Source organism: Phoca vitulina, unplaced genomic scaffold (assembly GCF_004348235.1).
Source record: "Phoca vitulina isolate PV1807 unplaced genomic scaffold, GSC_HSeal_1.0 scaffold23, whole genome shotgun sequence".
Taxonomy (NCBI): domain Eukaryota; kingdom Metazoa; phylum Chordata; class Mammalia; order Carnivora; family Phocidae; genus Phoca; species Phoca vitulina.
The window spans coordinates 17,921,878-17,947,951 of NW_022589726.1; the positions used below are offsets into that span (position 1 = coordinate 17,921,878).

Here is a 26,074-nt window from a genome sequence, read left to right on the forward strand (position 1 = left end):
TCACGGTAGACACAGGCTGCTATTAACTGAATGTAAAATATGTTGGGACTAGATCTTAAGTTTTGAAATACCATTCTCCAATAAAAAGAACGAAGGCTCCTTGGAGAAATGGCTGATTCTAGGGCTGGGGCTGGGAAAATACAAGGTTAAGTCTGAAGCATCTTGTGTTTCGGAAAGTTCTTTAGAAAGTGCTCAAAAAAGGAAAAGGATGTAGATGTATCAAAGAGACACAGGAGTCAACCTGAAAGAGCTCCCAATGCCCAGAGCTGGGACAATTTGAGCAATGAAAATAATGTAGAACTGGATTATAACCTAAGTATAAAATAAACATACATGAGTACATACTAATATAAATTAACAGAGTGAGAAGAGACAATTTCCTCACAGAATTCCAAATACTCTTATGTAGTTACTTCCATCAGGAAGGGAAACTTAAATTCCCACCAATTCCATTAAGGATCCGCTAGACTTACTGACTTGCTTCCCAAGAATAAGGAAACACAGTGGAGAAAGCTGGCAAGCACTACCTTAACTAGGGTGATGAAGGTTAGCATTGGTAATGTCACATGGCTCTCCTATACCCGAGAGGATGTAATGAGAAAGGCATTTCACAGTTTCACCTGTGTGGTATTTCTTCCAAAAACCTGGAAGCTCAGTCTAATAATGAGGAAAACATCAGACAAATTCAGATTGCGGGATATTCTACAAGACACTTAGCCAATACTCCCAGACTGTCAAGGTCATGAAAAATAAGAAAAGACTAAGAAATTGTCACAGAGCAGATGCGTCTGGGGAGACATATCAATGAAATGCAATGTACCATCCCAGAACGGATCCTGGAACGGAAGGAGGACATCAATGGAAAACCTGGTGAAACCCACAGAGCCTGGGGTTTAGCTAATGTAATGTACTAGCATCAGTTTCTGAGATTTGACAACACACCACAGTAGTATGTTAACAATGGAAAAAAACTGGGTAAGGAGTATATGGAATCTCTCTGCACTCTTTGTAGCTTTCCTTTAAATTTAAAAGTATTCCAAAATAAAAAGCTTATAAAATTTTTTTTAAAAAAGAGGTTGGGCCTGCCCTGTTCCTCTTGGTCCTCCACATTTCTATGTACTCGTGGCACACTGATCTGGTCATGAAACTGTTTGCCTGGGAGCTAAGTGTGGGGCACTGCACTGACTAACACGTATGGGAGCACCACCGTATACCTGGAAGACTTTGTTGGGTACAGTATATGAAGTTATAACCATATTTTCCCCATTCCCACCCTGTCAACACACCAGAGACATGGCTTTTTATTAAAAAAACTTTTTTTTAATTGGTTTACAAAGGAGCTACAGACTACATTGAAACTAATCTTTGTACAAAAAGGCCAAAAAAAAAAAAAAAAAAAAAAAAGCCCCAAAACACCCAGAGACAAAAGGTAGGGGGGAGAGACAAGAAAGAAGATACAAAAGAGCAGGAAGAAACTGAAAGACAAGAGATTAGCATCATACATACACAAGATCAGGGGGAAAAAAGAGCAAGAACAGATGAGAGAGCATTTAAAAGTACTTCCCCACACGGCCCTGGTGATAATCGGATTGGAATCAACAACAAACACAGCATGAGAATATTAAGAGGTTTAAAAAGGCAACAGTGGTATGGAGACTGGTTATCGCCAGTGTTGAGAAAGAGAAATAAACTTGTTTTAGGCACCAGAGACTGGAGCACTGCCCCTCCCTCCCAGAGGATGACAGACTGGGTAACAGGAAGCAGGCCCTGGGGCAGCTGCCATTGGTGTGTGTAAAAAGGGTCTCCTCAGGTCAATCTCAGCATATTTCCCCCAGCTTCCCCCAAAGTCTTTGTGCCCTAGACTCCAGGTGAGGGCTACGGGATGCCACTGGGAGAAAAAGGTGAAGACCTGCCCTGTCCACACCGTTCAAGAGCAGTTGCTGGGAAAGTGGAGGGCTGGGTCGACAAAGCCCATTCCCCTGTGGAGAAGGCACAGTGTAATTCCTGAAGGTGAGCTAGAGGAAAACACACACCCCAGGAGAGGTATTAACAGAGTCCTCACTACCTGCAACCCCAGCTTAACCCCATTTGTTATGCTTTTTTTTTTTTTTTTTTTTGATACTGAAGGGAGTTGAGGGATAGTTCACCACACCTCTTCTCACTTAAAAGGGACAAGGCAGGCTAGGGGCTGTTTGATAATAAGGAAAGAGGAAAACGGGACAATGTACTCATTTCTCTCAAATGAACGTGGTAGAGAAAATCTTTCTGGGTTTGGGGAAGTCAAACTGGAAAAGACGTAGGGGAGGAATGAAGCCAGGGACTCCCCTTTTTTACCCTTTCCCAGCCTTCACTCTTAAGGCAAGTGAGCCAAATTGGGAAGAGGGAGTAGGAATTTAAGCTTAAGGCTGCTTAATGTCCTCCTGGGGGCTGGTGTTTAGGGAAGGGAGACAAAGAAAACAAACAGGTCAACCTCAAAGCTGGTCTGCTCATCCTCCTAGAAGAGGTCTGTACCCCAGGAGGAGAGCCAAGAGAGGCACCAGAGAGAACACAGGCTCCCAAACAAAAGTAATAACCTGCCCATGTTTTATCAGCAGTTTCAAAAGCAATGTTTTCCGGGATTGGAGGAGTGCCATATTCTCCTCCCTTTCCCCAAAACTACTGCTGCCACCTTTCATCCTTGCATATAAGTTACTGGCTCTCTTCTAAGGGAGATGAAACTCTGAGATTTCACATTTCTCTTCCCCACCCCAAGAGGCTACCCAGCTTTGAATAGGGGGAAGGAGAGCTATGCTAAGGGCCCCTCACTTGAGGAAGCTAGACTATCCGCATTTCCTTGGTACCGGGATCTCCAAAAATTGTTTGCTCTGATCCCAAGGTCCAAAAGGCATCAGGGTACTTACAATTGAATGAAAACTCTAAGCAAGTAGCACCAGGGCTCCCCCAAAGCGTAACAGGGGCCTGATTAACACCCCCCGAAGAACCCCTCAAAAAGTATATAAATTTATTGCGTCCTAGCAAAGATCTGCAGCTTCCAGTATTCACACAATGTGAAGATATTAACAATACAAAATATATTCTGAAAGTCAAACATCTGCAGTTCATAGTGCTTTCTCAGATTTGTTAAAAAAATACAATGCTTAGTTTCCTATATAGGATATACAAAAGCAAAAAATATATATATATATATGTATATAGTAGAAATAAATCAATCAGCCATAGTAATTTACAGCTTTTGTCTCTAACCCTCCCCCAATCATAATCTTTACCCCACACTTCAGTCTATACTTTCTGGGATCAAGGGTTCTATTTATTCTGAATCAGGCTGAGAAATACCCATTAAATGGCATTCTGCATAGCACCCACAAACAGGGTGCTAGCTGGGAGGTCCCTGAAGGAAGATGGGTGTGGGTTGTTACTGCCCTGGCTTATAAGAGAGACAGTCAAATGGTACACAGATGAATGTGAATGGGCAACCTGAAGGGACAAGGGAATGGGTGCTTTAATATTACCACTGCTCTGGGCATCCCCTGCCCCACAGGTTTGGTCATTTAAAAAATTTAAATAAAAAAAGCAACTCATGAAAAAAATTTTAGAATCAATACGCCTATCAATTACATTAATTTCTGCTGGCCAAAATGTTCAGGAAGAGGGATTTTCAGCAATGAGCTCATGACTCAAGCACTGCTGGCTCCCAAACTCCCTGTGGAAAACACTGAGCGGCTCACTGCTGCTGGAAGACAGGAGAGGAAGCTGCTTCAGTCTGGGGGCCAAACAAGATACTGCATTTGGAGCTTCCTTGGCAACAAGGAAAGAGGGCAAGTGGAGAGAACAGACTAGGAATTCACTTATAACAATGCTCATGAAGGGGGCTGAGGGTAAACCAGCATTTCATCCCAGAGAAAATCATCATCAAATAACCTTCTAAACATTTGTAGTCCTCAGCATCATTAAGCTAGTTTATATCAAATAATTTCATACTGGGGAAGATTCCATTTCTTGAAATGCTCTAGCAAAATACCACACACTCCGGTGAGTTATCCTGCCCCTTTCCTCCAAAAGATGCCTACGTACATGATTACAGACATAAAATAACAGGTTCTGAGTTCTGCCTTTCAGTGGGAATAAAGGGTGTGTGATAAGTGGCTGGGCATGGATGACTTTTACTTCAGTATTAACAGAATTTGATTTGGGGAAAGTTCCTCGCAATAGTTCCTGAGTGTATGAAGTCTGCAGGGGAAGGACCAAATGGAGTGAACTATTGTTTAGAATATCAACAGTTATTGTATTTCTGGTTAAACAACAACACAAAATTACCCAGACCCTAATTTGGATAGATTTGATATAAAATATATAGTAGAATCATAGCATCATCTATTTGTAGTCAAGGTAAAAAGATTTATGAAAGAAACTAGGACTCTGCTATAGATCTGGATGTTGGTTTCACTTTCAAACACAAAAATAGTTTTTTCTTCAAAAGTGCAGTCGAATATCCCCCATCATTAATTGTAACTAATTTAGCATAAGCAAAGAAATGACCTCAGGAACATACCCAGGTTTTAAGATAGATTTCTAGGTAATGGGCCTGAAAGGCATTTTTGAGCTGAATTTGATTTATTTTCCAACAATTTCAAATATAATTTCTCATTGTGTAGATATATACAGGCACAAACACACATACACACACAGTCATACACAAACACTTCATTTTCTATCAGATCAGGGCAATTTTTTATTGCAGGTCTCTTTTAGTATAGGCTAACAGAAAACCTATCCCCAACCTAACAGATTACACACATACACACAGCCATTTCCACACTTCCTCACAGTGAAAAGCTCTCTGACAAGATACCAGAAGGTCAAGAGAGACAATGTTTTAATGGCTGGGCCTTGAGGACAACTCTGGTTGCATTTAAATCTCAGTGCCAAATGCACTAAGAGTTCCCTGCCGCTATAATTTTTGGATCAGTCTCTTCAGGAATCAGGCCATGGAGAAAGCAGGATGGCGTCTCCCGATCTCTCCTATAAACCACAGTGGTAAGACAAGATTTCTTTTTGTTCTGGGCTATCATTCCCATGATCGTGTGCTTCCTTTTCCCTTAGGAACCACCCAAGGAAGAGTTAAGGGAAAAGATCAAGGAACCACTGCCTTGCCACTAGTACATGCTCTGGAGTTCTGCAGAATGGAAACTGGGAACAGATTCATTGGCTGATGCTCCTTAACAACATGAGAAAGAAACTACTGGGGATGTTCAAAAGAGGAAGTGCATTTCCTTTCAGAATGTGACCCCAGAAACCCATACACCAAAGCTTAGAGCTACTTTGGAAGACACTGTACAAAAGTCCAAATACTCCACTAACTCCTGAACTGGACTACTATGAGTCACTTCCGCTTCTGGGCACATCATTTTCCTATTGAAAGTCCCTACCTATTACTTGACCACTTCTTGACAGTTTATACAAACTGATCCCAGATTATAACCTTTAAAGGGTCTCTTGTACAATTCCATAGAAAGACTCTTGATGCTTAAAGCAGCTAGTGACGAGAGGTGCCTTGGACTCTCCAGCGCCAAGATGGTGCCTGCGTCAGTAGTATTTTGAACACTCTCTCCACAGCTACCTCAAGCATCAGCCTGGGCTTCAAGGCTCTCCATTCTGCTGCTGGGACCAAGGACCTTAAAAGACTGACAGAAGTGCCTCATCCAAGGATCATTACCAAAACCAAAACATGAAGTGATCAGGTGAGAGAAAGGGAGACAGAAAGGTTGAGTCAAGAAAGGAGTGCAAGAAGCTGATCCCAAATAAAAAGACAAAATTAAGAAAGGAAAAACATTATGTATGTATATATAAACTAAAAGCAGAGCATATGAATGCTTAATCTGGTGGGAAGCCAAGACAACATCTATAGAAAAGCTTGATGTGTCACAACAAGGCTCAGCCATAGGGAAATAAGGCAATATAAAAAAATGACCAAGGTATTTTGGTCACAGAATGGTCTCCTTCCTCCTCCCAGCCAACCCCTGCAAATGCATCTCTATATATCTTTTATATATATATATATATTTATATATATATAATATAGAATCTGTTTTTTTGTTAAAAAGTATTTCAATGATCATATATATTTATCAAGGCATGATGGCTTTAGGAAAGGGGGGATCCATCATGGGGAAGCTGAGAAGGGAAACGCAGGAAGGGGAGGCTGGGATAAGAAGTGTAAGAAACTGTTTGGGGTCAAACAAATGCTCATCAAAGGGTGGCACCAACAGAATTTTCACTAATGTTTCCCACTTCAAGGAGGTACTGATGATATAGGTGGGTGCCAAGACCCCATCTCTTCTCTTGTATCCCTCCCCCAATTCTTCCCACCACCATGCATTTTAATGCCTCATGGCTCTCTCTCCCACATGTCTCTTGGACCCATGCTACCTTGCATCCCAGGGTTGATGGGTATGGCCCATATGTCTCTGGCCCCGGGTGCCTGATCTCAGAAGCCATTGCCACTGATATTAATGGACTGCAGATCCGCCACCTGCATGACGTTGATGCCACTGTTGGCAAGACGGGCAATACCCTCTGGACAGATGGCCTCCATGGCTACCATATTGGTGGTAATAAGGGCTGAAGGGGTGGCAGTGCCGCTGCCTTCTGAACCTGCCCCACTGTCCAGGGGCAAAGTGCCCACACTCAGGGATACACCTGGGCCTCCCTTCTTATTCTGGTGGGTCTTGATATGCTTTGACAGGTGGTCACTCCTCATGAAGCGCTTGGGACACTCAGGGCAGGCAAATTTCTTCTCACCTTAGTAAAAGAAGAGAACGAAGATAAGATACAGACATCTTAGAAAGTAGGGTTACCTTGTCCAATTCATTGTTTTCAAACTATATTAGAATATTAGGCACTTTTAGAAGGTGATAAAAACAAGAAAAATCTGTTGAGTATCTTTTTCTTTGGAGGGGGGAGAAAAATAGGTAAAGCTTAAGGAGTACTCAGAAAGGAAGGACTATAGCAGAAAAGTAAGGCAGGACTGAGACTAAGAAGAATAATGGGCCACGGTCCTCCTTTAAAATCCCACTGAAGGGGCGCCTGGGTGGCTCAGTTGGTTAAGCAACTGCCTTCAGCTCAGGTCATGATCCTGGAGTCCCGGGATCGAGTCCCGCATTGGGCTCCCTGCTTAGCAGGGAGTCTGCTTCTCCCTCTGACCCTCCCTGCTCTCATGCTCTGTCTTTCTCTCTGCCATTTTCTCTCTCAAATAAATTAAAAAAAAATCTTCTTAAAAAAATAAATAAAATAAAATAAAATCCCACTGAAAACCTAGCTCCTTCCTTCTGAAAGGTTTTCCAGATTAACTACAATTCCATTTATATTCTATACATTCACTTTCAAACTTAAGTTGCTCAGAAATTTAATTATTTCACAGATATATTTTGTGTCTTTCTTCTATTCTATTACTGTTTCTCTCTTCTCCAGGCTGCTCCTCACCTGTATGTGTGCGTTTGTGTCTCTGTAGCTCATCCGAACGTGTAAAGCGTTTCCCACAGTATGACCAGGTACACATGAATGGCCTCTCGCCTGTATGCCAGCGCAAGTGTGCCCGTAGGTGTGAGGTCTTGCCATATACTTTGCCACAACCTTGGATGTGGCAAATGTGCTGTTTCTTTTTGCCAGGGTCCCCAGAGCCCCTGAAAATAAGAACACAACTATTCATCATGCATTCTAGAGACAAAAATTAAAGAACCTCAGTGTCAGCAGTTATTACCTGACCCACTCAAAACTAACCCAAATTTTTATTTTAAAAAAAGGCTTCTCTTGGAGCACCTGGCTGGCTCAGTCAGTAGTGCATGCAACTCTTGATCCTGGGGTCGTGAGTTCAGGCCTCATATTGGGGGTAGAGTTTACTTAAAAAAAAAAAAGAAGAAGAAGAAGTAGTAGTAAAGACTTCTCTTTAGTATCAAAAGATAAATCTTTAGGGGTGCCTGGGTGGCTCAGTCAGTTAAGCATCTGACTCTTGATTTACGTTCTGGTCATGATCTTGGGGTTGTGAGATCAAATCCCACATTGGGCTCTGCACTGAGCATGGCGTCTGCTTGAAATTCTCCCTCTCCCTCTGCCCCTACCCCCGCTCACACTCTAAATAAGTAAATAAAACTAAATAAAAAGATAAATCTTTAGTTGATTCTGATTCTTAATATCCTAAATTCAAGTTTTAAGTTCCCTCTCTACTGGGTATTTACTCTTTCTTGTTTTTCTATTCCTTAATCATTTTTTTATTTTTAAAGATTTTATTTATTGGCGCCTGGGTGGCTCAGATGGTTAAGCGTCTGCATTCGGCTCAGGTCATGATCCCAGGATCCTGGGATCGAGCCCCACATCGGGCTCCTGACTCGGCAGGGAGTCTGCTTCTTCCTCTCCCTCTGCCTCTCCCACTGCTCATGCTCTCTCTCTATCTCTGTGTCTCGAATGAATAAAATCTTTAAAAAATAAATAAAGATTTTATTTATTTATTTGAGAGAGAATGAGAGACAGAGAGAGCACATGAGAGGGGGTAGGGTCAGAGGGAGAAGCAGGCTCTCCGCTGAGCAGGGAGCCCAATGTGGGACTCGATCCTGGGACTTCAGGATCATGACCCGAGCTGAAGGCAGCCGCTTAACCAACTGAGCCACCCAGGCGCCCTTCCTTAATCATTCTGATGTTTGATGTGTGAAGAGATAATTGCTCTCACAATCACTTGTGAAGTCTGTGAGGAATTTTCTTGTATTTATCACAAATTTTAAATCACAATACAAGCATTTTCCATGGGGAATGTGAATATGGTGCTACTTTTGGCTGGGAACTTACTTACGGAGCAAAAGGTCTCTCCATTTAAACACCTGTGGAGAACTTTAAAAGAAAACGTAATAGTTTACAACTATGAACTTATTCCCTAAAATAAAGGTCAAGAGCCAAATGGTGAAGGGCGCCTGGGTGGCTCAGTTCGTTAAGCGACTGCCTTCGGCTCAGGTCATGATCCCAGGGTCCTGGGATCGAGCCCTGCATCAGGCTTTCTGCTCCACGGGAAGCCTGCTTCTCCCTCTCCCACTTCCCCTGCTTGTGTTCCCTCTCAGGCTGTCTCTCTCTCTCTGTCAATTAAATAAATAAATAAAATCTTAAAAAAAAAAAAAAAAAGAGCCAAATGGTGAAGATTACATTATCAGGGACTTCAGAGTAGAGGAAGATGGGCTGGATAAAAGTTAAAACAGGGGAATAAAAACCCTAACTAATTCAAGGTATATATATAAAAAAAAATATATATATATATATATATATATATATATATATTCCCTATATGAAGCAGTTTCTAAGCTCCTCTGAGGCATCAGTTCTGAAATGTTTTTGCCAAACCAATTTGTTCCATGTGTAATCCATTAGTGGGCACTGGGGAGATTTCCAAGAGGGACTTTTCTTGGGTTTTAACAGCAGAGGGAAAAAAAACTGTAATGGAAATGAAATCACAAATAGGTGGAAATCAGAGAGTTACCTCTGAAAATTTAAATCCACTTTAAGTTTGTTTGTTTGTTTTTTAAAGACCCTATCTATTTATTTGACAGAGGGAGATAGCGAGAGAGGGAACAGGCGCAGGCGGAGTGGGAGAGGGAGAAGCAGGCTTCCCGCAGAGCAGGGAGCCCGATGCGGGGCTCGATCCCAGGACCCTGGGATCATGACCTGAGCCGAAGGCAGACGCTTAACGACTGAGCCACCCAGGCGCCCCAAGTTGTTTTTTGTTTTTAAATATTTTATTTATTTGACAGAGAGAGACACAGTTAGAGAGGGAACACAAGCAGGGGGAGAGGGAGAAGCAGGCTTCCCACAGAGCAGGGAGCCTGACACAGGGCTCGATCCCAGGACCCTGGGATCACGACCCAAGCCGAAGGCAGGCGCTTAACAACTGAGCCACCCAGGCGCCCCAAGTTTTGTTAGAGGGAAACTCTATTGTACTCAAGCTTTTTTTTCTTTTTTTTTAAAGATTTTATTATTTTTAAGTAATCTCTACACCCAACACGAGGCTCGGACTTACAACCCCATGATCGGGAGTCACACACTCCACTGACTGAGCCAGTCAGGTACCCCTCAGTGCTTCTGATTCAGATTTTTCCTGTAACGTAGGGTTAACCTATAAAGAACTCAAATTATATTGAGTTTTGTTGCTTTTCTTATTTTTGTATCTTTGTACTTATTTTTGTTGGGACAAAACTTTAACAGATTTTATTTCCAAAGGCATTAAAAAAATCTGTATGACTTTCTATTCTCTTCCAAAAGCAGTGAGTTGAAGAAAAAGAACATAACTTGGAACTCTCCAGAGATAATACTGAATAAAACTGAATATTCCACTAATAAGAAAAATTTGCCAGAACTTTGTTCTGTAGGACACATTAAATTCCAGGATGGAAGAGTTTTCTATCTGGAGTAAGCATTTCTGTCTATTTTGAGGGAAAATAAGACTCTATAAACCCTTAGGATTCGCACACAGCCACTGTAAAAAATCATTACAGTAGGTATGTTTCTTTTTCTTTGCAAGACTATTTTATAAGCAACCTTGTTAAAACCATTTCAAAACAGACATATGGTAACAATCATTTGACCAGTTGGCTCCATGTGATTACCTTATCTCTGGAGAAGGCAGGCACCTATTAAGGCCCAAGGTCTTAGAGTAGATGAAAGGATCAGAGCTGGAACCAAAATCCTATAATATAACCCAATCAAATGTATTGTACTATCTCTGGTCCCTTTGCAACACTGCCAAGTCTTAAATGTTAAAAAATTAACCCTCTTCTGCTTACCTCCAAATCCATTAATTTTTCTCCTTTATACTCTTAAGAGACTGGCTTGGCTGGGTCAACTTACCTTCCTTCACTGTCTTTACAGTAGGGGCAGGTGCATGCTTCCCGCCGGGTCCTCCGACCAGCTTGGGGCTGGGGATCCGGGCTGTTTTCCCCTTCTTCTCCACCTGCTGTGTCATCATGTATTCCGTCACCACCAGCTCCATGGAGGCCAAGCTGGGCTCCATGATCACCTTAAATTAAAAGAGAGTAAAGGGTCAAGGTGGGAAGTAGAGGAGATTGTCAAGCTGTGGTCATTTCAGTGACACTTTACGTTTATAGCACCATTTCTTCACAGTTTTGAAGCCATATTTACTGATACTGCCGTCCATTCTTGAAATCTCAAGAATCAATTTGTATTTGAAAATACAAAGAGCTAGTAAATATATAAAAACATGGTCAGTCTCATTTAAATTTTATTTTTTTTGAGGGGGGGAAGGGGCAGAGGGAGCAAGAGAATCTTTTTTTTTTTTTTTTTTAAAGATTTTATTTATTTATTTGACAGAGAGAGACACAGTGAGAGAGGGAACACAAGCAGGAGGAGTGGGAGAGGGAGAAGCAGGCCTCCCGCTGAGCAGGGAGCCCGATCGGGGCTCGATCCCAGGACCCTGGGACCATGACCTGAGCCGAAGGCAGACGCTTAACGACTAAGCCACCCAGGCGCCCCGGGAGCAAGAGAATCTTAAGCAGGCTCCACACCCAGCGCAGAGCCCAATACAGAGCTCAATCTCACAACCCTGAAATCATGCTATGAGCCAAAATCAAGAGTCAGAAGCTTAACTAAGCTACCTGGACGCCTTTTTTTTTTTTTTAAGATTTTCTTTTTAAGTAATCTCTATACCCAGTGTGGGGCTCAAACTTATAACCCTGAGATCAAGAGTCACATGCTCTACCGACTGAGCCAGCCAGGTACCCCATTCTCATTTAATTTTTCAAATGCAACTCTAGGGCGCCTGGGTGGCTCAGTTGGTTAAGCGACTGCCTTCAGCTCAGGTCATGATCCTGGAGTCCCAGGATCGAGTCCCGCATCGGGCTCCCTGCTCAGCAGGGAGTCTGCTTCTCCCTCTGACCCTCCCCCCTCTCGTGCTCTCTCTCCCATTCTCTCTCTCAAATAAATAAATAAAATCTTTAAAAAAAAAAAAAAATTCAAATGCAACTCTAGGGGCACCTGGGTGGCTCAGTCAGGCATCTGCCTTTGAATGATCCCGGGGTCCTGGGATAGAGCCCCACATCAGGCTCCCTGCTCAGCGGGGAGTCCGCTTCTCCATCTCCCTCTGCCTGCCACTCCCCCTCTGCTTGTGTGCATGCTCTCTCTTAAATAAATAAATAAAATCTTTAAAAAATAGAAATAAAATAAAATTCAACTCCAGGTGGACTTTCGTAATTTTTCACCTAGCAGATCACAAAAAGTTAAAACAAACAAAAAAACACAAGAAGTCTAAACTCTAATAATGCATAGCATTAGCAAGGACATGGGGAAAGAGGCTTTTCTTTTCTTTTTTAAGATTTCACTTATTTGACAGAGAGAGACACAGCGAGAGAAGGAACACAAGCAGGGGGAGTGGGAGAGGGAGAAGCAGGGTCCGTGGAGCAGGGAGCATGATGCAGGGCTTGATCCCAGCACCCTGGGATCATGACCTGAGCCGAAGGCAGACGCTTAATGACTGAGCCACCCAGGTGCCCCTGAAATAGGCATTTTTTAAAAAAATATTTGATTCATTCATTTGTCAGAGAGAGAGAGCATATAAGCAGGGGAGCGGCAGGCAGAGGGAGAAGCAGGCTCCTCGCTGAGCAAGGAGCCTGATGTGGGACTCAATCCCAGGGCCCCGGGATCATGACCTGAGCCAAAGGCAGATGCTTAACCGACTGAGCCACCCAGGTGTCCCAGGAAATAGGCATTTTTATATATAGGTGGTGATAAATCAATACCACATTTTGAAGTCCAATTTGGCAATATTATTAAAAATTTAGGGGCTACTGGATGGCTCAGTTGGTGGAGCATGTGACTCTTGATCTCCAGGTCGTGATTCAAGTCCCATGTTGGGCACAGAGCTTACTTAAAAAAAATTAAATTACATTTAGAAAAAATTTAAATGTGTACCTTCAAAGTAATTCCACTTTTTTTTTTTTCAAGATTTTATTTATTTATTTGACAGAGAGACACAGCAAGAGAGGGAACACAAGCAGGGGGAGTGGGAGAGGGAGAAGCAGGCTTCCCGCCGAGCAGGGAGCCCAATGCGGGGCTCGATCCCAAGACCCTGGGATCATGACCTGAGCCGAAGGCAGATGCTTAACGACTGAGCCACCCAGGGGCCCCAAAGTAATTCCACTTTGAATCAGCAATGTCCTATGGATATACTCATGAGTATACAAAAATATGTGACAATAATATTTTCTATAGCTTTATAACAACAAAGAACTAGAAACCATCAAATGGTACACATCAGAGTAGTTAAATAAATTATGACAAACTTATGCAATTGAACACTATACACCCATGAAAAAGAATGAGATAAAGTTCTGTGCTGTTACAGAAGATGGTGATGACCCAGTATATTGATTTTATGAAGCACTAATGTGTCACACTTAATGTTTTCAAACACTTCTCTAGGCCAATGGACAAAAGTAATGTTTCAAAGAGGTAACATATCCTCAAGTTTTCAAAGCATCAACCAACAATAAGTATTCACCCATGAAAGCACCTTGCAAAAAAGTTAATGACTCTATCCATACTTAAGATTTCTATAAAGAGATTTTTTTTTAAAGATTTTATTTATTTATTTGACAGAGAGAGACATAGTGAAAGAGGGAACACAAGCAGGGGGACTGGTAGAGGGAGAAGCAGGCTTCCCACGGAGCAGAGAGCCCGATGTGGGGCTCGATCCCAAGACCCAGGGATCATGACCTGAGCCGAAGGCAAAAGCTTAACGACTGAGCCACCCAGGGGCCCCTATAAATGGAGATTTTAAATTGGCCTGCTTTCTTTTTACCTGTTGTATAAAGAAACAAATGACAACTACAAATCTCAGCTCCTGGTTTTACTTCTGTACCTAATCTCCACTCTTTTCAGTGCATCAACATAATTTTGAGTTACTATGCCTAATAATAAGCTCTCCTCATGATTTCCTTCTCACTCTACCACTTCTTTTATTTATTTAGCTATTTATTTATTTATAGATTTTATTTATTTAACAGAGAGAGAGCGTGAGCGCACAAGCAGGGGGAGCGGCAGGCAGAGGGAGAAGCAGGCTTCCTGCTGAGCCAGGAGCCCAATGCAGGACTTGATCCCAGGACGCTGGGATCATGACTGAGCGAAGGCAGATGCTTAACGGACTGAGCCACCCAGGCGTCCCTAAGGTTTTATTAAGGGGGAGGGGCAGAGGAAGAGGGAGAGAGAGTCTTTTAGGTTTTTTTTTAGATTTTATTTATTTGACCGAGAGAGACAGTGCCAAGCACAAGCAGGGGAAATGGCAGGCAGGGGAAGCAGGCTCCCCGCTGAGCAAGGAGCCCGATGTGAGGCTCAATTCCAGGACCCTGGGATCATGACCTGGGCTGAAGGCAGATGCTTAACCAACTGAGCCACCCAGGGGCCCCAGGAGAGAGAGTCTTAAGCAGACTCCCTGCTGGGCGTGGAAGCCCAACCCACGGTGGCTCAATCTCAGGACCTTGAGATCACGCACGACCCAAGCAGAAACCAAGAGTCCAATGTTTAACTGACTGTACCACCCAGGTGCCCCTCACTCTACTACTTCTAAGCACCAGCCTATGGAATTAAATAAAATAAATTGGAACATTCTGAGATTTTCATGATATTGGCAGAGCTAAACTGGAAGGACTGGAGTACAGGGTTAAGAACAGGTTTTGGAGTAGGACAGATGTAGATATGAGTCCTGCACAGCCATTTGATTAGCTTATTGACAGTGAGCCAGTAAAACTTCTCTAGTTATCAGTTTCTCCCTTAGCAAAAACTGGGATGAAATATTATCAATCTCGGGGCGCCTGGGTGGCTCAGTCGTTAAGCGTCTGCCTTCGGCTCAGGTCATGATCCCAGGGTCCTGGGATCAAGCCCCACATCGGGCTCCCTGCTCAGCGGGAAGCCTGCTTCTCCCTCTCCCACTCCCCCTGCTTGTGTTCCTTCTCTCGCTTTGTCTCTGTCAAATAAATAAATAAAATCTTAAAAAAAAAAAAAGAAATATTATCAATCTCATAAAGTTATCGTGAAAAACAAATGAAATAATACTGTAAAGTGCTTAGCATGGTATCTGGCACAACATTTAACACACCGTACCAATATTATTAGGAAATTAACTTGTGGCAAACTATAGTGAGAAATCATGGAATAAGATATACAGTGCTATTTTAATCAACCTGCCTTAAAAACTATATGTGAAACTGAGTGGAAACTCCCCATAATGGGGATGGATAATTTCTCCTCTTGAAATAGGCCCAAAAAGCTAAGCGGGTAAGAGAGAATGCTATTCAATATCATCAGTGGTTACCTATCAAAAATTAACTTCAGAAGAGAAATTTACAAAACCGTAGATCCAACTACCTACAATAGGTCTTCAGAAACACAATAAGCAAAACCATGGTCCATACAAGCAAGTCATCTTTGATCTAATTTCCAAACTAACCTTACTCCATTAAAATCAGGGAAGCAATTAATTAAACCCCAAAGGCCTCCCCCTGTTGCAATCAATTGGAAAGAAGCAAACTTTTCTCCATTTTATTGAAACATAAGTGTAACATTCATAACATGGGGAACAAAGGGAAACAAAGAAATACTTAAGATACTAGGATGCTGTAAATCCGTATCTCTAAGCCTCTTTCAAATTCTTACAAAATGGGGGCACCTGGGCGGCTCAGTCATTAAGCGTCTGCCTTCGGCTCAAGTCATGATCCCAGGGTCCTGGGATCGAGCCCCACATCAGGCTCCCTGTTCCTCGGGGAGCCTGCTTCTCCTCTCCCACTCCCCCTGCTTGTGTTCCCTCTCTGTGTCTCTTGTCAAATAAATAAAATCTTTAAAAAAAAAAAAAAATTCTGGGCGCCTGGGTGGCTCAGTTGTTAAGCGTCTGCCTTCGGCTCAGGTCATGATCCCAAAGTCCTGGGATCGAGTCCCACCGTCGGGCTCCCTGCTCAGCGGGAAGCCTGCTTCTCCCTCTCCCACTCCCCCTGCTTGTGCTCCTGCTCTCATTGTCTCTGTCAAAAAATAAATAAAATCTTTAAAAAATAAAAAAAATAAATTCTTACAAAATGGACAGTCAAACCTGATATCCTCCTCGATCCCTGCTATGATTTCAAAGGATTTTTTTAATATGAAAACTGAAAATGGGGTTAAATGAGTTTCATTTAACAAAAAGAGGGATAAAATGCCAACAAAGCATCGACATCAGACCAGAATCTGTTTCCAGCCTCTTTTTTAATAACAGTTTTAGAAAAAGAACAGTTTTATCTTAAAATGTGGCATTGGTTCAGCAATGAAATAAATTAAAGATTTTCCTTTCCATGATGAAAATAACAAGTAACCAAAGGCACAGTTTAATGACAGTCTCGCCCAGCCCAGTGGTTGCCTTTAGCATCAGTTATTGAAATAGCTATGGTAGTTAACACACTTTTTCAGTTTCTTCAAAGTGAAGAAGTGTGCTGAAGTCATGAACTTTTAAGACCACCATGATACGTCAAATACCCTATTCTTCTCTGAGAAAAAACTTGGGCAATACACTAAAATAAGATGAAATAAGAAACTCAATAATTTTCAAAAGGGTAGTTCCCATACACTTCTCTATTCATCTGGTCTCTGGAATGATTTTGAGAACACTGTGTTCTTTAATCAGTAAGTATTAACACAGGATGACTGATTTTCAAAACCATACCTATACTAAGTACACACTGAGTTTTCTGAACGTGTTTCATTTTATACAACAGATTTAATCCAAAGAATTTTATCAGTCCAGAAAGTGTTTGTGTGTTCAGCCACATTCAAACAGAATACTGGTAACAAATCTTTTAACCGTGAGGAACATCAGGTATCCAGAATATAGCCCCAAATCAAGAAATAGAACAGAAATAGATAATTCATAATACATTATACTTTATTTTTCAGAATAATAATAATTTTATTAATCTGGCTTCCCAATCCAAGTGAATCAGAGGTAGGAAATCAGAGAAAAAGGAATAAAGATTGTACTTTTAATGGCAGAAAAGCGGGGCGCCTGGGTGGCTCAGTGGTTAAGCATCTGCTTTCACTCAGGTCATGATCCCAGATCCCCATGATCCCCTTCTCCCACTCCCCCTGCTTGTGTTCCCTGTCTCTCTCTGTCAAATAAATAAATAAAATCTTAAAAAGGAAAAAAAAAAAAAAGGCAGAAAAGCTGACAACTGGGAGTGATAAAATGTAATACCAAAAAATACTGATAGATGGTCTCCAAATTCATCCCTACCTTGACTACTTGGTTATGCCTGAGATACAGTTTAACATAAGAGACAAAATAAATGCTTGATTCTGTCAATTACTAGTTTTTAAAATAGTTTCCTAGAATCCTTGAAAAGTGACTAAGGACTCTTCCTTTTAAAAATCAAGTTTGTTGGGGTGCCTGGCTGGCTCAGTCGGAAGAGTATGCAACTTTTTTTTTTTAAGATTTTATATATTTGACAGAGACACAGCAAGAGAGGGAACACAAGCAGGGGGAATGGGAGAGGGAGAAGCAGGCTTCCCATGGAGCAGGGAGCCCGATGCGGGGCTTGATCCCAGGACCCTGGGACCATGACCTGAGCAGAAGGCAGATGCTTAACGACTAAGCTACCCGGGCACCTGAGTATGCAACTCTTGATCTCAGGGTCGTGAGTTTGAGCCCCAAATTGGGTGCAGAGATTACTTAAATAAACTTAAAAAAAATTAAGTTTATTAAGATGTAATTTACACACAGTAAAAATTCACCCTTTTTAGACCAGGGTTCTCAACCAGGGCCACTGCACTTCCCAGGAGACATCTGACAATATATGAAGACATTTTTGATTGTCATACCTAGCATCTACTGCTGCTAAACATTCTACAATGCACAAGACAACCTGCTCCTCCTCCCAAATGAAGAATTATCTGGTTCAAAATATCAATGTTGCTGGGGCGCCTGGGTGGCTCAGTCGTTAAAGCATCTGCCTTCGGTTCCGGTCATGATCCCAGGGTCCTGGGATGGAGCCCCACATCGGGCTCCCTGCTCGGCGGGAAGCCTGCTTCTCCCTCTCCCGCTCCCCCTGCTTGTGTTCCCTCTCTCGCTGTGTCTCTCTCTGTCAAATAAACAAAATTTAAAAGAAAAAAAAATCTTTAAACAAAATACCGATGTTGCTAAGGTTGAAAAACCATGGTTTATTATTTTTTTTTAAAGATTTTATTTATTTGACAGAGAGAGACACAGCGAGAGAGGGAACACAAGCATGGGGAGTGGGAGAGGGAGAAGCAGGCCCCCCGTGGAGCAGGGAGCCCGATGCGGGGCTTGACCCCAGGACCCCGGGATCATGACCTGAGCTGAAGGCAGACGCCTTACAACTGAGCCACCCAGGCGCCCCGAAAAACCATGGTTTAGATAAATGTATACAGTAAGTGGTGTAACCTTTTAATATAATCAAGATATAGAATATTTCTATCATCTCAAATAGTTCCCTTATACCCCTCTGCATTCAGTCCTTTTTGCATCAATATGTATGAACTCAGGATTTAAACTTATTTGATGTTTCAATCCATTGTGGTTATTGTTCTTATTGATGCTCAAACTATCTTACACTTGGTCACAGAAACTTACATGTTGACTCTTGTGTCCTTTGACAAAATATCCCACATTTAATATTAATTTCCTACTCTAGATCTAAAATCAGGTATTTCTTCAACTATTCCTAATATCCCTAGTTTCTCTTACTGGAAATTAGTATTTCGATACCACAGTCTGGTTCTCTAGTTATTTTAGTTATTTGAAGCTCTAGTAGATTCCATACAAAGGGATCATGTGAACGCTGTTTCTTCAATTCTTTTTTTTTTTTAATTTTTTTTAAAAGATTTTATTTATTTGACAGAGAGCACAAGCAGGGGGAGTGGCAGGCAGAGGGAGCAAGAGAAGCAGGCTCTACGCTGAGCAAGGAGCCTGATGCAGGACTCGACCCCAGGACCCTGGGATCATGACCTGAACTAAAGGCAGACACTTAACGACTGAGCCACCCAGGTGCCCTATTTCTTCAATTCTTACATGTTAAACTGTCTGTGGTATGGGGTGCCTAGGTGGCTCAGTTGGTTAATTGTCCAACTCTTTATTTTGGCTCAAGTCATGATCTCTGGACTGTGAGATCGAGACCTGCATCAGGCTCTGTGCTCAGTGGGGAATCTGCTTGAGATTCTCTCCCTCATTAAATAAATCTTTAATGAATTGTCTGTGGTTCTTATACTTAGGAGTCTATTTGGATATAAAATTCTTGGTTCATGTTTTATTTCACTGATTTTCTTAAATGTTAATCCACTTCATTCTGACACTAAACATGCTGTCAAAAGAGTCTAGTGACAAGGGGCACCTGGGTGGCTCAGTCAGTTAAGCAGATGACTCTTTGATTTCAGCTTAGGTCATGATCTCAGGGTCCTGGGATCGAGCACTACATCAGGCTCCGTGCTCAGCAGGGAGTCTGCTTCTCCCTCTCCCTCTGCTCCCACCCCCCAATCTCTCTCTCTCTCTAAAAAAATAAATCTTAAAAAAAAAAAAAGTCTAGGGCGCCTGGGTGGCTCAGTCCTTAAGCGCCTGCCTTCAGCTCAGGTCATGATCCCAGTGTCCTGGGATCGAGTCCTGCAGCGGGCTCCCTGCTCAGCAGGAAGGCTGCTTCTCCCTCTCCCACTCCCCCTGCTTGTGTTCCCTCTCTTGCTGTCTCTCTCTGTCAAATAAATAAAAAACCTAAAAAAAAAAAAAGTCTAGTGACAATCCATTTTCCTTCCTTTTTAAGTGATTAGTAGGTCTTTTTTTACTAGGATGCCCAAATGATTTTTTTTTGCCCTTAAAGTCCATCAGTTTTACTAAACTATGTCTCCGTGTTGGCCATTCTGAATCAATCTCCAGAGACACACTTTCACGAAGTTTTCTTTCTGTCCCATGGCTTTGGTTGTTTTCTTCCTTGGGGACTCTGTTAGTATGAATGTTAGTTTTTCTTTTTCTTTTTCTTTTTTTTAAGATTTTTATTTATTTATTTAACAGAGAGAGAGAGAGAGCTCAAGTAGGCAGAGCGGCAGACAGAGGGAGACAGACGCTTAACGACTGAGCCACCCAGGTGCCCCTTTTCTTTTTTTAAAAAGATTTTATTTGTAAGACAGAGAGCGTGCACGCACAAGCAGGAGGAGTGGCAGGTAGAGGGAGAAGCAGGCTCCCCGCAGAGCAGGGAGCCTGATGCTGGACTCGATCCCAGCATGATCCCTGGGATCATGACCTGAGCCAAAGGCAGATGATTTACCCACTGAGCCTCCCAGGTGCCCCTCTTTGCCTACTATTATAGCAGTTTTTTCTCAATCCCTTTTACTTCTTTTTTTTATTTTTAAAAGCTTCTCTCTTTCTACCTTGTTAAAAATTTTTGTTTTGGGGCGCCTGGGTGGCTCAGTCGTTAAGCGTCTGCCTTCGGCTCAGGTCATGATCCCAGGGTCCTGGGATCGAGCCCCACATCGGGCTCCCTGCTCCGCGGGAAGCCTGCTTCTCCCTCTCCCACTCCCCCTGCTTGTGTTCCCTCTCTCGCTGTGTCTCTCTCTCTGTCAAATAAATAAATAAAAAATCTTTAAAAAAAAAAAAAAAAAAAAAAAAATTTTTGTTTTACTTTTTTTTAAGATTTTATTTATTTGACAGAGAGAGCACAAGCAGAGGGAGAGAGAGAAGCAGGCTCCCTGCTGAGCAAGGAGCCCGATGTGGGACTCGATCCCAGGACCCTGGGATCATGACCCGGGCCGAAGGCAGCCACTTAACCGACTGAGCCACCCAGGCGTCCCTTGTTTTACTTTTTATTTTATTGAGTCATTACCTGTTGTGCTTCTTCATGTTTGTGTTCCTTTTAGTTTCACCTTTATTTCTGAAATAATTTTTTCTCTTATTTCTAATTTTTTCCTAAGGTCTATCACTTCTTTTTTCAAATTCTCTTTTTCTTCAATCACCTCATTTCTGAGATTCTTTTAATTTGAATTAATTAATTAATTAAGTAGGCTCCACACCCAATGTGGGTCTTGAACTCACGACCCCAAGATCAAAGGTCACATGCCCTACCAACTGAGCCAGCCAGACACCCCGATCTTCTAATTTGAATTTATTTTTTTTGAAGATTTATTTATTTGAGAAACAGAGCAAGCAAGTGCGGGGGGGGAGGGGGAGAGGGAGAGAGAATCTCCAGCAGACTCCCTACTGAGCAAGGAGCCCTCCGTAGGGCTTGATCCCACAACCTGGAGATCAAGACCTGAGCCCAGTTCAAGAGTCAGGCATCCAACCGACTGAGCCTCTAATTCTAATTTGAATTTAAAGTATTTTATTTTGGGACACCTGGCTGGCTCAGTTGGAAGAGCATGTGACTCTTGATCTCAGGGTCGTAAGTGAGTTGCAGCCCCACACTGGGCATAGAGATTACTTTTAAAAAGTAAATAAATAAAATAATTATTTAGGTGGAATCCTCATTCTCTATTTGTGGTTGTTTCAGTGGTATAGGTAAGCATGTACATTACGCTATGGTGCTCAACAGTAGATACTACTACTTGTTCCCAGTTTTCATTCTCTTCCTCTTCCTGCCTAAAAGCTAGGCTAACAGAGTGCCAGGTTACAAATATTCCCCTTCCCAGATACCCTTGCAGGTAAGAAGTAGGCAGATGACAAGGTCTTAGCCAATCAGCTGTAAAACAAAATTACTGTTAGTTAAGACTTTCAAGAAAGCTCTTTAAATGCGAACTACGCTTGCTTCCTCCTTTATCAAGCTTCACCTTTCCCTCCTTTATCCTGTCTGGAAAGAAGTCACAATGCCCAAAGGTGATGCAGCTGCCTTGCAAGCATGACAACTGTGCCACACTAAGGCAAAAGTAAACATAGCCAGGGTTCCTACTGTTACCTTGAGCTGCCACACGAACTTTGGACTCACTACCTTCAGACTTCATGTTACATAAAAACAATAACCACCCACACACCTGGTTAAGTCACTGTAATAGGTTTTCTGGCATATACAGCTAAATATGCATTCCCTAACTACAAAAAAAAAAAAAGGAAATTATTATTTTTTAAAGACTTATTTATTTGAGAGAAAGGTAAAGAGTGCATGTGCACGTGGGAGGCAGGGGGGAAAGCGAGATCTTAAGCAGGCTCCACGCCCAGAGCACAGCCTGACGCAACCCTGAGATCATGATCTGAGTCAAAATCAAGAGTCGGACACTCAACTGACTAAGGCACCCAGGCGCCCCGAAATTATTTTTTTAAAGTACATCATGACTATGCTGGGCCTATCAGTTTTTCTTAATTATACAGTCTATACATACCTCAGTATATCCTACCAGTATTTTGTGTCACTATTTTTTGTGTGTCAAATTGGTAAGAGCCTTTAATTTTATTTTTTGTCCAGCTCCCAGAACTGTAAGTGGATAAGCATCTAACAAAAAAATTCTAATACTTTTATATTAAATTAGACCACACAAGAATAAAGAACAGATAACAGAAACTTATTTCCTCCTGTTCCAAAACATAAGCCCTTGCTAATTCATTAGTAATTTGTGCTCAATACAAATCCATATAACCTTGCTTCTAAACTCATTTTTTCCACATTAAATCTTTCCTGATTATAGAGTTATTACAGCATATTACACACACACACACACACACACACACACACACACACACAATTTACAGGCTTTACTATATATAAACTTCCTTTAGAGCTTATCCCTATAGTGTCCTATACCACGTGGACTCCCTAAAAAGTATGTTGTAGAAATGTTTATCAATTATTTATTTTGTGTTATTCCAGGTACTATACTAAGCTCTGAGGAGTCAAAGAAATAGTACTGGCTGTTGAAGAGTTTGTAGCTCCCTAGAGAAGAGAAAAACAGGTAATTTCAAAATAGTGAGATAAATGTTATAGTAAAAGCCATTCCAAAGATGTTCTGGTATTGAAAGGGGTAATCTCCCCAGTCTGGAATTTCAGAGAAGGCTTACCTCCTAGAGGAGCTGACATTTTGGCCAAACTTTAAAGAAGAATGCATAGGAATTAGCCAGGTGAAACATGTCGGCAAGGGAAGGTGTTCCAAGCAAAGAGAACACTAGGAGCAGAGTGAAGGAATATAGAGGAGTAGAACATGGTGTGTAGGATGATGGTAGAGTAAAGGGAGAAGATGGATGTGGAGAGGTGAACTTCAAAACATGGTATCATCAGATCCAGGACAGATATTCAAATGACTGATTTTTTGAAAAGTGATGGTAAAGACAACATAAAAAAAAACATTTTCATACAACTCCCAGTAGCATGAGTGCACTAAAGTGTATAGCAGGGAATGAGCATGGTGTGTATATTAGGCATTGTGGCACAATACAGAGCAAATCTTTAAAATGTGACTAATCTTGGGGCGCCTGGCCAGCACATGCAATTCTTGATCTCAGGGTCATGAGTTCAAGCCCCACACTGAGTATGGAGCCTACTTAGAAAAAAAAAAAAAACGGGAACCTGGGTGGCACAGTCAGTTAAGCTGACTCCTGGTTTCAGCTCAGGTTATGATCTCAGGGTCGTGAGATGGGGCCCCCAAGTTGGGCTCCATGCTCAGCGCAGAGTCTGCTTAAGAATCTTTCTCCCTGGGGCGCCTGGGTGGCTCAGTCGTTAAGTGTCTGTCTTTGGCTCAGTCATGGTCCCAGGGTCCTGGGATCAAGCCCCACATCAGGCTCCCTGCTCAGCAGGAAGCCTGCTTCTCCCTCTCCCACTCCCCCTGCTTGTGTTCCCTCTCTCGCTATGTCTCTGTCAAATAAAATCTTAAAAAAAAAAAAAAAAAAAAAAGAATCTCCCTCCCTGGACATTAAGGAGGACATGTGATATAATGAGCACTGGGTATTAAATCCAACTGATGAAATCACTGACCTCTACCTATGAAATCAATAACATATTATATGTTAATTAATTGAACTTAAATTTTTTTAAAAATGGGAAAAAAAAAGAATCTCTCTCCCTCTCCCACTCAAGCTCTCTAAAATAAATAAATAAATCTTAAAAAAAAAAAAAGGTGACAAATCTTTTAACCCAGTAAGTATATGTCCAGGAATAACGACATGTGGCAAATACTGTATTAAGCTCTTGGGATTGATAGAATCCTGGCCATTACAGAGGTTCTATCTTACTGGGAAGATAAAAAATTAAATCAACTATAATATTTGCCTTATAGTTTATAAAATAAAGTACTAATAACATGCTCTGATAAAAGGAATATAAGAGTTGGAAGGAGGAGTATTAGAAAAAAGAAAAGTAGGGCGCCTGGGTGGCTCAGATGGTTAAGCATCTGCCTTCGGCTCAGGTCATGATCCCAGGGTCCTGGGATCGAGTCCTGCATCAGGCTCCCTGCTCGGAAGGGGGCCTGTTTCTTCCTCTCCCTCTGCTGCTCCCCCTGCTGTGCTCTTTCACTCTCTCTATCAAATAAATAAATAAAATCTTGGGGCGCCTGGATGGCTCAGTCGTTAAGCGTCTGCCTTCAGCTCAGGTCATGATCACAGAGTCCTGGGATCGAGCCCCGCATCAGGCTCCCTGCTCGGCGGGAAGCCTGCTTCTCCCTCTCCCACTCCCCCTGCTTGTGTTCCTGCTCTCACTGTCTCTGTCAAATAAATAAATAAATAAAAATCTAAAAAAAAAAATAAATAAAATAAATAAATAAAATCTTTAAAAAAAAAAGGTAGAAAAAGAAAAGTAGAATGTTCTGGGCTACTCCATTTGATAATGATGAAAGATAATAAAGGCCTAAAGCAGGGCTGTGAGGGGTGCCTGCCTGGCTCAGTCGATACAGCATGTGACTTTTGATCTCAGGATCACGAGTTCAAGCCCCACACTGGGTGTGGAGCCTACTTAACAACAATAAAAACAAAACAAAACAGGGCGCCTGGGTGGCTCAGTCGTTAAGCGTCTGCCTTCGGCTCAGGTCATGATCCCAGGGTCCTGGGATCGAGTCCCACATCGGGCTCCCTCCTCGGCAGGAAGCCTGCTCTCCCTCTCCCAGTCCCACTGCTTGTGTTCCTGCTCTCGCTATCTCTGTCTCTGTCAAATAAATAAATAAAATCTTTAAAAAACAAAATAAAACAAAACAAAACAAAAATCAAGTGGGGCTGTGGTTCCAATGAAGAGAAAGGCATGAATAAAAAATATTTAGAAGTAAAAACAGTCAGAATTTAATGGCTGAATACAGGGAACTTCAAAGTTTCTGGGGCATAAATGAAACAGCAAGACTGCCAAGAATATGAACAAAAGAGAAGCGATAAATACAGTCGTCTCCCCTTATCTGCAGATTCTCTTTCTGTGGTTTCAGTTACCCACAGTCAATCACAGTTGGAGGCAGATGATCCTCCTGACATTATTGTGAGAAGGTCAAATATAGCCTAACACTATGTCACAATGCCTACATCATTCACTTTACTTCATCTTATCATGTAGACATTTCGTCATCTTATATCATCACAGAAAGGGTGAATACAGTACAATAAGATATATTTTTTACAATAAGATATTGTGACAGAGACCACATTCATATAACTTTATTATGACGTATTATTGTAACTGCTCTATTTTATTATTAGTTATTGTTATTAACCTCTTACAGTGTGTAATTTAGAAATTAAACTTTATCATAGATATGCATGTATAGGGAAAAAACAGTTTATTTAGGGTTCGGTACTATCCACAGTTTCAGACATGCACTGGAGGATGAATGCATCCCCAGCAGGTAAGGTGAGACTACTGTATTTTTAAGATCTTTCAAAGATACAAAAGAACTCATTAAAAATTGAATCTAGGGCGCCTGGGTGGCTCAGTTGGTTAAGCGACTGCCTTCGGCTCAGGTCATGATCCTGGAGTCCCGGGATCGAGTCCCGCATCGGGCTCCCTGCTCAGCGGGGAGTCTGCTTCTCCCTCTGACCCTCCCCCCTCTCATGTGCTCTCTCTCTCTCCTCTCATCCGCTCTCAAATAAATAAATAAAATCTTTAAAAAAAAAAAAAAAAAAAAA

At 42.0% G+C, this 26,074-nt stretch overlaps 1 protein-coding gene across 2 annotated transcripts in view; it reads right to left on the reverse strand.

Annotated features, from left to right (window-relative positions):
• Positions 1–411: 411 nt before the first annotated feature.
• Positions 412–26,074, reverse strand: part of SP1 (Sp1 transcription factor) — a 55,844-nt gene continuing 30,181 nt past the window's right edge. For both annotated transcript variants that reach the window (XM_032420567.1, XM_032420568.1), the window contains exons 4-6: positions 10,879–11,047; positions 7,480–7,679; positions 412–6,798 (exon numbers count right to left, since the gene is read on the reverse strand). In XM_032420567.1, coding sequence (XP_032276458.1) covers positions 6,485–6,798; positions 7,480–7,679; positions 10,879–11,047 — 683 coding nt within the window. In that variant the 3' untranslated portion in view covers positions 412–6,484. The remainder of the gene's footprint in view (positions 6,799–7,479; positions 7,680–10,878; positions 11,048–26,074) is intronic.